Here is a 13,418-nt window from a genome sequence, read left to right as displayed (position 1 = left end):
AAACCGTCTTTCTCAGGAGGTTAAAAACCACAAGGGGTTCCTAGAAGAAATCCTGAAGAGATGCTACTCAGTTACCTTGACTGACATGGGTTACAAAAAAAGAAACAAACCAACACTAGTTTTCTTTCTCCATGTTGGTCCACTCAACAAAAGTTTCTTTGAGCTAGGCACTGAATTCCAACAAACCAGTGAAGAGAGAATTGCTCCAAAGGAATCAGTAATGTGCTTGTGCTCAATTTTAGTGCTTGTCGAATTTTGTGGTATTTAATCATATCTTTTAAGAGATACAGATGTGAACCATTTAGTGTTGAAGACTGTGTTGTCCAGACAGACATGCCCCAAGTAAACTTTACCTCTCATGATTTCATCACCAGATGCCAGCTTGTATTGCTGTCAAATCAACAGCAGGTGGCAATACCTCATCGAAACTGCAAGAACGATCTAAACATGCAGACTGGAAGCTGTGTGTTTTTGTTTTACTGTATTCATGGGGTCCAAAAACCAGGATTCCACTATACTTGTGTGGTCCGTCAGCTTTATGGGAACCAAAATGCTGGACCCCACAAATTTTAAGGACTTTTTGAGGGTCAAGGCATAGTTTTGGGGTTCAGGTTAGGGTAAAGGGGTAAGGGAATGCATTATGTCGGGGGGCCCCGACATAATGCATTCCCCTAGAAATGACGGCTTCCCATGAAGGTAGTGACACAAGGCTGTGTGTGTGTATGTGTCTGTGTGATTTTTGTTTTCATATGTTGTGATATGCTTGACGCATATCACAACAGCGGGGACTCACAGCTTTACACAATACTTTGCATGATGTGGTTGATTTTAAGCGAATTCTGTTTTCAAAGGGCATTCAAAAGAAGGTGTTAGACCAATAAACCCACAGGTGTCAGTGTCTGTCACAGGCTCTGAGACCAAATACAGCCAGGACCCCCAGCCCCCACAAGGACCTAGCTTTGCACCTGGTACCACCTCTTGCTGTGGTTTTAAATTCACTAGCTGTGATTAGAGCACAGCTTGGTCCACACACTTACACCTTGAACCCTTTTGAGAGGAAAGTGCAATAAGCAGATCAATTTTTAGGCATTGTCACCCTACTCTCTCTATACACCACCATCTAAGAATAATCAGCATGGCCACGCTGGCCTTAGGGGCTGGCTGCTGCCCAGAGGGCTGCCTGAAACTGTGTTAGTATGCTTATTTATGGCAGCAAATATAGACAGACCCTTCTTCTCACCTCTGAGAAAGAGCTAATATTAGCATCACCCTCTGCCCAGCATGTATCACTGTCTGAATTTAGCCTGTTCCCCTCTCACTCTGTCTGTCCTCTGCCCTGCTCCTAATTATATCTAGCCCTGTACAGATCTCAAACCCTCTCCAGTTTCAGTCCACCGTTCAGCTTTCCTGTGTGGGCCCTGAGGATAAGTCATCTTAGCCCTTGAGCTGCAACTAGTGATTAGTTTCATTATATGTTTTGTCCAATGGTCCAAAAACCAAGAAAATAATAAAAGTAATAGTCTTATAGTAATCTAGGCGTTCCTGGTTATGTCCCCAGCTCCTCCAGAGAGAATGTCGAAGCCTTCTTGAGTGAGACAATGAACCCCTTACTGCTCCTGAAGAGCAGGTTGGCGTGGCACTGTCTGTCATCAGTGTATATGTGTGTGTGTGTGTGTGTGTGTGTGTGTGTGTGTGTGTGTGTGTGTGTGTGTGTGTGTGAGAATGGGTACCACTTTATAGAGGGTTTGTAAGTTGGAACAAATGCCCCTATTAAGGTTTAATACATAATTTACTGATGCTTCACGTATAAGCCATTAATAAGAACAACTATTCAGTCTGAATTTGTCTTTGTTTTGCTTTGTATTTCATCAGTAAGACTCATCCAATGCATAATGTGACCTCTGAGTCTTTGGAAAAGTGATGCAGTGAAAATGAATTTATGAACATTTACAGCTACAGACTTTGATTGTTTTTATTAGCCTACTCTCTACTGATGACTTGTCAACATGTATAACTGCAGACCTGATGCTAATCACCCTTTATTAATGATTTTATAACATTACTAACCACAGACATGACGTGTAATACCCTTTATCAATAACTATTAATAACCTGACCTTAATGACTCAACAGACAGAAAAGACTTTTCACAGCGCTGGTGTTTAATTCACGGTGTGTAGGACATGCAGTTTTATAATAGAGCACATTTACAGTATATTGTTGAGGACATTGACACCAGCTCCCATGCAGAGCTGCAGTTGGGCGCTGCAGGTCGCCCTTCTGTCTGTTGTCTGGATGCTCGCTACGCCCCGCCCTCCTGCCTGTTGTGTGGATGCTCGCTACGCCCCGCCCTCCTGCCTGTTGTGTGGATGCTCGCTACGCCCCGCCCTCCTGCCTGTTGTGTGGATGCTCGCTACGCCCCGCCCTGCTCCCTCCCTCCGCTCGCCTTGCCGACTCCAGGCTCAGTGAAGACGCCCTAGCAACAACACACACAGCTGCGGCGAATAAGATACTCCTGCCGCGGAGAAGACGGATTAAACACCGCCGCTTTATTGCCCTGAGTCCAGGTGAAGCTTTTCTGCAAAGGCGATGCCCCTGGTGGTTTCTGCAGTCAACATGGGTCTTGAGTACAGCTAGCCTATGTAGGCTAGCCGTCCCTGAAGACGAGCAGCAGCCCCAAGCTGTCCCGAAGGAGGACACGATCCCGGGGATTCAACGAGTGCTAGCATCGCTGTTTGCTAACCGGGAATAAGCACGGGAATGGTGCTCTGGATCGACTCACTGTACCGGCAGAGAAAGGCGAGGGGCACACGGGTCAGACCACCAAGCTGTAACATTTGGACTCAAACTATTTTATTAGAGGGAGCGGCTCTCGGGCGAACGAGTGTTTTTGTGGCTGTACCAGCTAGCTGGCTAGATAACTGAGGGGAGACGACCCCCACCGCCTGCTCAGGGTTTTCAAACTGCAGCCAGGGAGGCTAAAGTTAGCCAGGGCGAGAGCAGAATACACATCTCTGTGGTTTTAATAAAACAAGGATAAATTACAGGCAAAGCCCAGAAGAAAGCTAGAAAATAACCCGAGTTAGTTAAACCCGAAACCACAACTCAAGGGGACTTATTTTTTTTAGCAGACGGCAAAGTAATAAATGCTGCGTGACTCTAGTTTGAATCATTGTTTTCCACTTTTTTATTCGGGATTTGTTTTCCCCACTTCGGATGCTGGCATCACACTTTAATTGCAATCATGATGATCATAAGCAGAAAACCAGAGGGCCCAATAGCAACAGGTAACCACAACACAGTGTTGCACTCTCTGTCAGTAACCTGTAACTCTGCTAAATGTTTTCCCCTGCAGATTCAGCGTTAAAGTGGAAACACTGCCAGCACGGCAGCCCGTGGCATTAGGTTCACCCTCAAGCAGCTCTTTACAGAAATACCTTGCGCTTAAAATGGCTTTGATTGACAAATCTTCTTGGCTCCCGGTGTAAATGTCACGTCTCGTGGACATAACGGACAGATGCAGCTCGAGTCACAGTTTCACAAGATGCGGGGTGTAAACATGTTTTCGTTTGCTTCGCAACTCCATATCAATCACGAGACTCTTGTCTGTGAATGTGTTAGAAGAGGGTCCAGGAAGCTCCGAGCAGTTTTTATCATCTTCCTCGTAAGCATATCCAGTCTTATCGAAGTTTGATAAGGCTTCATATCTGTTTATGCTACTTGTTTTAAACAGCTGTTTTGGAATTTGTACCGTGGCTGTCATCTTTGCTGTTGTTTTACGTTACTTGTGTTTTGTACTGACGTCATCTGTGTTTGCCTGTATGTGTGTTTGGGGTTCAGGCATTTTTTAAACGTGCGTGTATGCTAGAAAGTGTACATTTGGTGACACTGTAAGAAGACACTTTGTCCAGGATACCAGGAAGAGGAGGGAAAAACGCTGTGACTTTACCCCCTCTTGCACGTTTTAGGACGCATGATCTATTGTAGTTATGTCTGTTTGCTTGAACCTTGTCCTCTACCCCTTTGCTGTTCAAAGGAGAATGGGGTTTGTCACAGTGTGGAGATCTGGATGTAGTAGACTGGATGTTTAAAGTTTGGGATCTGTTTAATCCCCTTCTACCCCAAGCCACCCTCAAAGTTTGCTTGGACAACAGAGTCAGATGCTGTACAGAATGTGCTGAGCCCCCATTGAGTGATTAGGAGTTTGCAGAGGCCTAATGGGGTCTGTGCTTGCTAATATTGTGTGTGTGGAGCCCTAATGCCTCTGTTTGCTGTGCTGTGCAGGTCTAATGCATCAGTATCCGGGCAGCAGGTCTAATCTAATCTGTCCCGGAGCTGGTCTGTAGGGACATGGGCTCTGACGCACCTGCACATGGTTACCACACACTTCTAGGGCTAATCAGAGAGAGAACACCATACCTTCCACTGTTTTGGCCTTTTGCTAATGAGCTAACCCAACACAATAGCTCTATATAAATGGCTTATGCTAACAGGCTACTCTGCCTTATTTCAAGCTATCTGAGATAAATACTAAGAGCTTTCTTCTATTAAAGTAGCAACTTGTGGGTAAGATAAACGACACGACGAACAGCCGGCTGATGGAGTTTTGTCATTTGAGTAACTGGCTTCCACCTACCAGTCCCAAATGCATCCCTCATCCATCTACTCTGTCTCATCTCACATGAGGTGTTTGGCTTGATGCCACAGAGGTGAGCACCCACACACAACACTATTGAATGACAAAGTGTCCCGCATCCTTCCATATGAGCTCTATTTCTGAGCACACCTGGTGTGTGTGTGCGCTACATGACTCGGCCTGAATGGACAGATGGGCAGATGGAAAGATGCTGTCGTCACAGTGGCATCTGTTACCCATATTAGGCCAATAATACCACCTGCAGCGCTAGCGATCTGGGACTCTAAGCCCTATCTAAGCTGGTCAGGTTGGAGCTCTGGCCTTGGGTACAATGTATTGGACACAGCAGATACATCCATTGTATCTATTAATAATGGCCTTTTCACTGTTAATGTGGGCTAGGATGTTGTGGCAGACAATGTGCATCCCCACTGGTCTACAGAGAGCAGTGCTGTGGGGCTGTCCTGAGGTTAGCTCAAGGGGTTTGTTGGGTCATGCCAAACCATTTGTTTTAGTCTTAAGGTAGACATCAGAACTGTAAATAATCAATTAGACTTTGCCTAGTTTGAACAAACAAGGGATGGTCTGCCTCTGTGGAGATTAGATTGTATCCTGTAGGCGTTTCCTCTGAACGTCATTGCCAGCCTTCATCCCCAACTGTCTGTGTCACAGATTTGATGGTTCTACATTATCGCACTGATCATGTGTTCATCTTTGTTCCTTCAGCACGGCATGGCGATGGTCTGTATGACTCATACATGAGGACAGACCATATCCTTAAAGACGACGCTGATACAAACAGTCCGTCCGGGTTGCCCCCTATGCCTAAACACACAGTAAGTACACACACAAACACTCACATGCACAAAGCCAGTAAAGCCGTGTTTCCTGTGCTGAAGCACGCTCTGTCTCCAGACATCCTGTTCCTCAGAGAGATATTCCCCACTCAGCCCTGTTCTCGTTCGCTCCTTTTCTCAGTCTTGTTTGGCGGGCGGGAGGGGTTATCTCTCGTCTTACCTCTTATGTCCAACCTGTGTAATTCAGTTTTTCTTCCCTTCAATGAGAATAGCATGTGATCATGTGAGTAATATTGATTGACTGCCTGAGGGGACATGAGTGTGTTGCAGCGGGCAGTTCTCATGATTAGCTGATGTGAAGTAGCCATTTTGTGTCTCTGTCCAAAGTAAATAGAGAGATCCAACAGCAATTATTAGCCGTGTGAACTTTTGTAGTTTGAATGTGCAAAACAGCGCATTTCACAGGATGCAAAATTACCATTGTACAGTATATTGACATACTGTATGGTCTCTGTTTTAAACTTGACTGTCCTCATCTGCTCGGACAAAAAAGACTTGACAGAAGAACCAAAACACGTTTGATCTGTGTGTAGTCATGTGTATTTATGGGGAAACCAGTAACTCCCAGTGATAAGATGCCGTTCATAGGGTTCAGTAGACTGACCCATATATCAGTATAAGTTGCTGCTTATTTTTTGGTTTCTTCACTCTTAGATCTGGTAACAAGTTGTGATGCATCTGTTTTAACATGTTGCAGGACCTAAAGGGGTATCTGTCCCCTATGTTTGCCTCTCTGAAAAGCCCCTTTGGCAGAAAATGCACAAACACAGATGACACTCCACAGACCCCCACACCAGCAGAAGGGGGGGAAAAAGGCTAGTTTCATATATTGTAAAGATTTATTGGACTTGAAAATGTGACCCACAAACAAAATCACCAATCAACATTCCCCCTCTTCCTCCTCGGCCTCGTGTAATCCGCCATCAGTGGGCTAACACTGAGGTCAGGCCTCATTTTCTATTCCAGCCCTGTCCCTTTTCCTTTGTATTTTCTGTCACTCTCACAGAGGTAAAATCCTCTGTTGAATGTGACTGACAGTAGCTTGCCCCAATTCAGTGCGTTGTACTGTACTCAGAGTTGTCTCATGCGCTATTAAAGTAATAAACTGATGTCATCCTAGTTCTTTATTAAAGGAAAGGTCAAACAAATAAACTGAATTTTGCAGTAACAGTTCCGGGTGTGTGTGTGTGTGTGTGTGTGTGTGTGTGTGTGTGTCAAAGGTCTGTATGTGTTGAGTTGTGCAACTCTGAGTGAAGGAGAAAAGCACACAAGTGTCTCTGACAGCAAAGAGATTAGCTCTTCTCCATCTGCTGAAGCATGCAGATTTACACACAGAGGACTCCCCACCTTCAGTATTACCTGCTGATAAAGAAGAATTGCATGTTCTGGTTTTCATTTCCACCATTGGTCACTTTTTGAAAGTTTATATATATATGTTTTTTTTTTCTAATTGCCCCCCCCTGCAAGGTCAACCAATAGTCCATCACAGTTGGTGCTCTACATGTAGAAAGCTTTGATTTTTGTGTGTGGTTGAATAGGCTCGATAAGTGACATTCTCTGTGTTTGTAGAACCGCTTTGGGACAACAGCTGCATGGGACCGTGGGTCAGCAGTCGTTTTTAATAAGTTAAGACTACATGGTTACATGTATTCCTCCTTTATTTTAGGACTCAAACTTACAACATAAACGCACTCCGAGCTGCATCCACTTTCAGCGTCACATGCCAACGCCTTCTTTTTAATGTGCATTTCCTTGTTGTGTTGTCTTTATCAGCTGATGCAGTTTCATCCATAGACCAGAAGTTCCACAGGGCAGCGTAGCAGTCTAATCACCCCACTCCCCGCTCAGATGGGTGAAACCACACTGCTATTAAAATAAGGAGTGTTCATGTGAAAGAGAGACAGCTAGACAGACCCAGTAAATACGCCTCTCCCGTGTGTCTCCATATAGGAAGGCTACGCTGAGTTTATGTCAGCGTGTCTTATTAACAGCCACACTGCTTCTATAGTTTAAGAGTATAATGTAACTATAATGACTGTCATTTCCCTTGTGCTCCATAATCTTGTGGAAGGTTCTTTCCGCTGGTAAGAGAGAGAGAAGAGAGGGAGAGACGGGGAATGAGGAGGAATGAATTCCTGGGGTTGCCGAAACGAGTCTTGAGTCTACTGGCAGGCTGAGAGCAGGACTAAAGCGTTCCTGAAACTCATCTAACCTTTCAGGTTGTTTGTGGGCACAGACGTTCTAAATGGATTACAAAATGGAGAGCTATTGTTTAGTCCAGACACCGATGCAATATCTGTTGTTGTTGTTGTTGTTGTTTATGCTAATCGCCATGAGCTGAGGCCAGCCAGTTAGCAGTCATATTGAACCCCAATCAAAATATTAAAATCTTTTCAAGAAGTTAAAAGCTGGGCTATACAAATTAAAATATTATTTGTTTTGCCAAAGATGGCTTCTACCTTTCACCTGTTTCTACATTTCCTACCAGACTGGATCTCGATCCAGTTTTGCTAGTTCACCTACTTGGTTGCTGCATATCTGCTGCCCTGTGACTGAAATTCGCCATTTATGTGCTGCATCATACAAAAGCTGAGCTAGATTGCTAACTAGATGCACATTCCACTTATGTTTGTGGCATGAATCATGAGTTCACAGGGAATCGCTCTCTCCATGTTAATATGAGGTGGTGATATGTACATATGTATGCCATTATCTGTTTTTCAGCTTTTCTGTCGTCCCTCTTTGCTTGCAAAAATTCTGCTTATAGCCATGGATAAAAGGTATAACGAGATACTGGTATGGATTTGAGAATGTCTGGATATCCATACAGTGGAAAAGCTGACATACCAACTAAAAACTAAAGGCGATATCTCCGACAAGAACTTGGAAAAATGGATTATTTACATGATGCCAACAAGTAACTGAACTGTTAAGCTATCGAATAACTCACATTAAGACTGCATAAATGTCTGAACTGCCTCTAACAGCTGTTCTTGTTGAGTTTGTTCAATGGTGTGTGTGTGTTTGTGTGTGGATGCTTGTGATGTTCTGTCCAGAGCCAAAAATGCAATACAAATTAAAGTAATAAAAAAAACAAACATGAATCTAGCAATACAAAGAAGTATTTTGTGCATGACTGTCAGTTGCCTCTAGGTTAAGGTGTTGAAAGCTACAAGTAGCACTTATTGTGTCACCAATCCGTAGATACTACACTCTCCAAAATCATAGAGGTCCTCTCTTCACTCTATTGAATACATTCATATAACACACTAAACCACGTCTTCTGCACCCTGTTCATCGGCTGAATACGCTCCAGTGGAGTGTTTACCAAATGGATTTTCTAATGGCTTTCTTTTTGTCCATGGTCTCGCTCTCGCGCCCCCCCCCCCCCCTTAATAGGTTGTCAGTAACAAGGCTGTAATGAGGGATCAGGTAACTGTGCGAGGTGGCCAGCTAAAGGTCAAGTACCTGTATGAAGACTCCACCAACAACCGAAAGATCAATGCGATAACCACAGCAACCACCCAGAACAGTGGGACCACTGGTCAGACGCCCAGTAAACCTGCCCCGGTCTCTAGCTTGTCCAAGGAGCACAGTGTAGACAGGTGAGAAAGACACACACACACACACACACACACACACACACACACACACACACACACACACACACACACACGAAGACGCCAAAAGAACTTTAATAAACATCACGTGGCCGGACATTTTCACAAATTTATAAGTGAGAGGAACACCACTTCAGTTGTTCATCACCATGCTTCTGTTGCGCTTGTTTGCCACAGCAGTGAATCCAGCAAGGGCTCCAGTGACTCCTCTGGCCCACAGGGTGGAGTTGGGAGTGGAGGGAATAGTGGGAAGCTGTGTGGCCCTCTCACTCCTACCCAGGCTATGAGACTGTACCGATCTCAACTGACCACCCTGGAGCAGACCGAGATCCACTCCTATCCAGACATCTACTTCGTGGGACCCAACGCCAAGAAGAGACTTGCTATAGCTGGAGGCAACAACAACTGTGGCTACGATGATGAGCAGGGAGGATACATTAATGTCCCCCATGACCATCTGGCTTACCGCTACGAGTTCCTCAAGGTCAGACACGCATATTGTGAAGTGTTTTAGGAACACAATTACAGTTGTGTCTGTAAAACAAATATAATGTAAAATTTTTAGCTAACCCAGTTTTTATTTCCCTCTTCAGATTATTGGGAAAGGTAGCTTTGGCCAAGTGGCTAAGGTATACGACCACAAACTGCAGCAGCACCTGGCTCTGAAAATGGTGCGCAATGAGAAGCGTTTCCACCGGCAGGCGCAGGAGGAGATCCGCATCCTGGAGCATCTGCGCAAGCAGGATCGTAACGGCACCATGAACGTTGTGCACATGCTTGAAAACTTCACCTTCCGCAACCATATCTGCATGACCTTTGAGCTGTTGAGCATGAACTTGTATGAACTGATCAAGCGCAACAAGTTCCAGGGCTTTAGCCTGCCGCTGGTCAGAAAGTTTGCACACTCCATCCTGCAGTGCCTGGAGGCCCTGAGCAGGCACAGAATCATCCACTGTGACCTTAAGCCAGAGAACATCCTGCTCAAACAGCAGGGACGCAGTGGCATCAAGGTAGGACACCTGGCACATTCATACATGTGAAAGCCCTATAACAGGTTTGTACATTTGATGTTCACTCATACAATTCTTTCCTTTTCTGTCTCTGCCAGGTGATTGACTTTGGCTCCAGTTGTTTTGACCACCAGCGGGTGTACACCTACATCCAGTCTCGTTTCTATCGAGCTCCAGAGGTGATCCTCGGTTCACGTTACGGCCTTCCTATCGATATGTGGAGCTTCGGCTGCATACTGGCCGAGCTGCTTACCGGCTACCCCCTGTTCCCCGGCGAGGACGAGGGCGACCAGCTGGCTTGTGTCATGGAGCTGCTGGGCATGCCTCCGCAGAAGATCCTGGAGCAGTCCAAACGGGCAAAGAACTTCATCAACTCCAAGGGCCACCCTCGTTACTGCGGAGCCAACACCTTGCCCACTGGGGCCACTGTGCTAACGGGGTCTCGCTCTCGCCGTGGAAAGATGAGAGGTCCTCCAGGTAGCAAGGAGTGGAGTGCTGCGCTCAAGGGCTGCGAGGACCCCACCTTTACTGACTTTCTAAAGAAGTGTTTGGACTGGGACCCCTCGTCTCGCATCACCCCTAGCCAGGCCCTCAGACACCCTTGGCTGTATCGGCGCCTACCCAAGCCCCTACCTGGGACCGATAAGAGCCCAGGGGCCACGGTGAAACGGCTCCCCGAGCACCATAGCACCTCCTTCCCCTCTATCCTGGTCAAAGGGGGGCCAATCTTAGGCACCACAGCTGCCAACAACAAACTGAGGAGCAACATGATGGGAGATTCTGGGGACGCCATACCTCTTCGCACGGTCCTACCCAAACTCGTCTCTTAGATAGAGAGAGAGAGAGAGTCCTGTAATCTCCTCTCTCCCTCCACTTCTTCCTCCTCTGCACTCCTCAGGAGGAGTCAGAGTACAGGAGAAAGTGGAGCTTAGGTTTTACAACTCGTTTGGTTGTTGTTTTATTTGTTTTCTACTGAGAGGTGTCGACACCCCAGTTCCTGGTTTTTAATATTAGCTGAACAGAGAGAGACAAAAGAAACACTAAAACAGTTTTTATACAGACTATTTCCTTGAGTGGCTGTGGAGTTTCTTACAGCCATTGATACGGTTTGATTTAGATAATGCTTTTTAAAAACTTCCTCGTGTGACTGGACAGCTTGGTTAATGAGCAAATGTTTTTAACCCGAGTGTTGTGTTTTAGTAAAACACTCTCAAGCACACCTGCACTGTCACTTGCCTCACTTCACACTTCTTTCTTAACACTCAGAGGATGCCGCTCTTTCTTGGGAAGTGTTTGTATGAGTGAAACTTGAAAAGGGCTACAGAGATTACCGTTATCAGGTTACAGTTAGCAAGCAAAGAATTGTTCAGTCAACATCAATGAATATAAAAAAGAAAAATAGAATCATGCTGTAGTGTTTGGGCCCTGCGTACACTGACACAGAAATCCCTCATATATATATATATATATATATACACACACACACACAGAAAAATGTCTTTCACACAGGTAAAGAGGGTTTGGCATTATGTAGTGAACAATTAGGAAAACCGTTTTTAGCAATAAGTCTTCACTTTTTCTTTTCTAGTTGCTCTCTTTTTCTACCTTTCCTGATCGCGGGTGCTTGCATGTCAGCTCAATATGTGACGTTAATATGTGTGTGTGCTTTATTGTCCTACTCGGGTAGACATTGAGAGGGCATAGGACAACCTTTTTACGGGACCCTCCTCCCAGCAGTAGCTCCACTAGAACTGTCACAAAGGTGTCACCATCACACTCGGTACTTCACACTGGTTTGCGTGAGGCTGGCTTACAACTGTAAGCCATTGCACATACACACCTGTGGGGTGGAAAGTTGGCTGTGGAAAGTTGAAGTTTATATAAATGTCACCTGCCCATTCCCCTAATTGGCTGCTGTGATTGTTGGCAGCGGTGTGTTAATCCTAATGCAAGAATAGTGCAGGGTGAGAGAGATTATGGGATAAAATGAAGGGCGGTATGTTTAATATGAGCCAAGTTTCTTTTTTTCTTTCAGGGGGAGGTGTAGAAGAGTTGACAGGACAGGCCAGTGACAAACGAGGGTTTTTATGGTACTGAAGAAAGAAGTGTTTCTCAGGGAGACATACTTGATACATCCCTTAATCTTATATGAAGTGTGTTCCACTTACAGTCCTCAGTCCCGACTATGGATGAAATGCATGCAGTCCTGTCCACTGAGAGCAAGAGAATGCATAGATGAGTGTTTTTCCGTGAAGGTGCTCACACAATCTGACCTAAATTCTCTCTCCTCCCCCACCATCTCGTTCTCGCTCTCGTTTCTCTCACTCTTGTCTCATGTAGGGCAGAGAACCTCTTAAACTCACACGTGCATAGCGAATTATGGTGCTGTCCAAAGCGCGCGCACACAGACACGCACACAGAAATACATCAGGTGCATGTTGAATGGACCACACCGCTCAAAGAGTTCTTTCTCTCGTCCCTCGTTTCCTAAGTGGAACTGTCAGGGATTTCTTCTACTCTGTCTCCATTGTTTTGTTTTTTTATAGAAGTGGTTTCTATTGCTATTCAGTCCAGAATATCAGAGGATGTAAAATGCAAAAATGGACAAAGAGGAAGTTGTATACTGTCATGTTGTACTAGTGGTGTGCGTTAGTAGGAGGGTGTTTGGTGTTCCAGCATGAAATCACAAACCTGTTATCAGACTGAGTGACTATGAGAAGAGAAACTGTACAGTAACCAAATGAAGTTGTGATAGTTTCTTTTTCTAAAGAAAATAAAAATGATTATTAACTGAAATGTGCTGCTGTGGGTTGATTTCTGCTTTGAAACATATGTTTTGACAAAAAGCAACTTAGGTTATATTTTAAAATCAAAAGTGGGGGGCACCTCAGCAGCTCACCTGGTAGAAGCCCGTCTCTCTGCTGTGAATGTCAATCAAAAACAGCAAGGCCAAAAAAACAAAGCAACAGTGTTTAGGTGTTTAACATGCATGTCATGATCTGCAAAATACTACACATACTGTCCACAGATTTGCCCATGAACACTCAGAAGATTTTTATTTTATTTTTAAATCAGATTTTTCATTCAAGTCTGAGGAAAGCTGTTTTCTAGGGAGATATTGCAGAGGTAGTAAGACAATAGCTCAAGAGAAACTTTGATTCAGATCACCATTCCTCATCTGTCACCTGAAGCTCTCGAAACCAGCAGTTACTGTGATGTTTTTGCTGTTTGACACCTGGGGCGGACTCCGTTCTGAAACAAGTGTGTCTCCAGAGGGCCCCTGGTTCAGTCGGTA

General features: G+C 45.1%; 1 protein-coding gene across 4 annotated transcripts; it reads left to right on the top strand.

Moving 5' to 3' along the window:
• Positions 1-2,450: 2,450 nt before the first annotated feature.
• dyrk3 (dual specificity tyrosine phosphorylation regulated kinase 3) lies at positions 2,451-12,919 on the top strand. 4 transcript variants are annotated; one of them, XM_038696160.1, is made up of 6 exons: positions 2,451-3,287; positions 5,363-5,472; positions 8,893-9,098; positions 9,294-9,597; positions 9,707-10,123; positions 10,222-12,919. In XM_038696160.1, exons 1-6 carry the CDS (start codon positions 3,245-3,247, stop codon positions 10,951-10,953), a joined length of 1,812 nt encoding a protein of 603 aa, XP_038552088.1. In that variant the 5' UTR covers positions 2,451-3,244; the 3' UTR covers positions 10,954-12,919. The 4 variants fall into 4 exon arrangements, with proteins under 4 accessions (XP_038552088.1, XP_038552086.1, XP_038552089.1 ...); XM_038696158.1 differs by having other exon boundaries at positions 2,452-3,287; positions 9,291-9,597; XM_038696161.1 differs by lacking the exon at positions 2,451-3,287 and adding an exon at positions 3,343-3,664 and having other exon boundaries at positions 9,291-9,597.
• Positions 12,920-13,418: the final 499 nt, after the last annotated feature.

The sequence above is a fragment of the Micropterus salmoides genome, unplaced genomic scaffold (assembly GCF_014851395.1).
Source record: "Micropterus salmoides isolate LMB-PRFRI ecotype aquatic unplaced genomic scaffold, ASM1485139v1 Ms_hic_scaffold_4, whole genome shotgun sequence".
Taxonomy (NCBI): domain Eukaryota; kingdom Metazoa; phylum Chordata; class Actinopteri; order Centrarchiformes; family Centrarchidae; genus Micropterus; species Micropterus salmoides.
Note: the sequence above shows the minus strand (reverse complement) of the source record. Positions and strands in the feature narration are given on the sequence as shown.

Excerpts from the sequence above, each read along its gene's own strand:
- dyrk3 (XM_038696158.1), top strand. The coding sequence starts at position 3,245 with ATGATGATCATAAGCAGAAAACCAGAGGGCCCAATAGCAACAG. Across the intron at positions 9,099-9,290 it reads AAGGAGCACAGTGTAGACAG|CAGTGAATCCAGCAAGGGCT; the intron begins GTGAGAAAGACA and ends TGTTTGCCACAG. Across the intron at positions 10,124-10,221 it reads AGGGACGCAGTGGCATCAAG|GTGATTGACTTTGGCTCCAG; the intron begins GTAGGACACCTG and ends TGTCTCTGCCAG.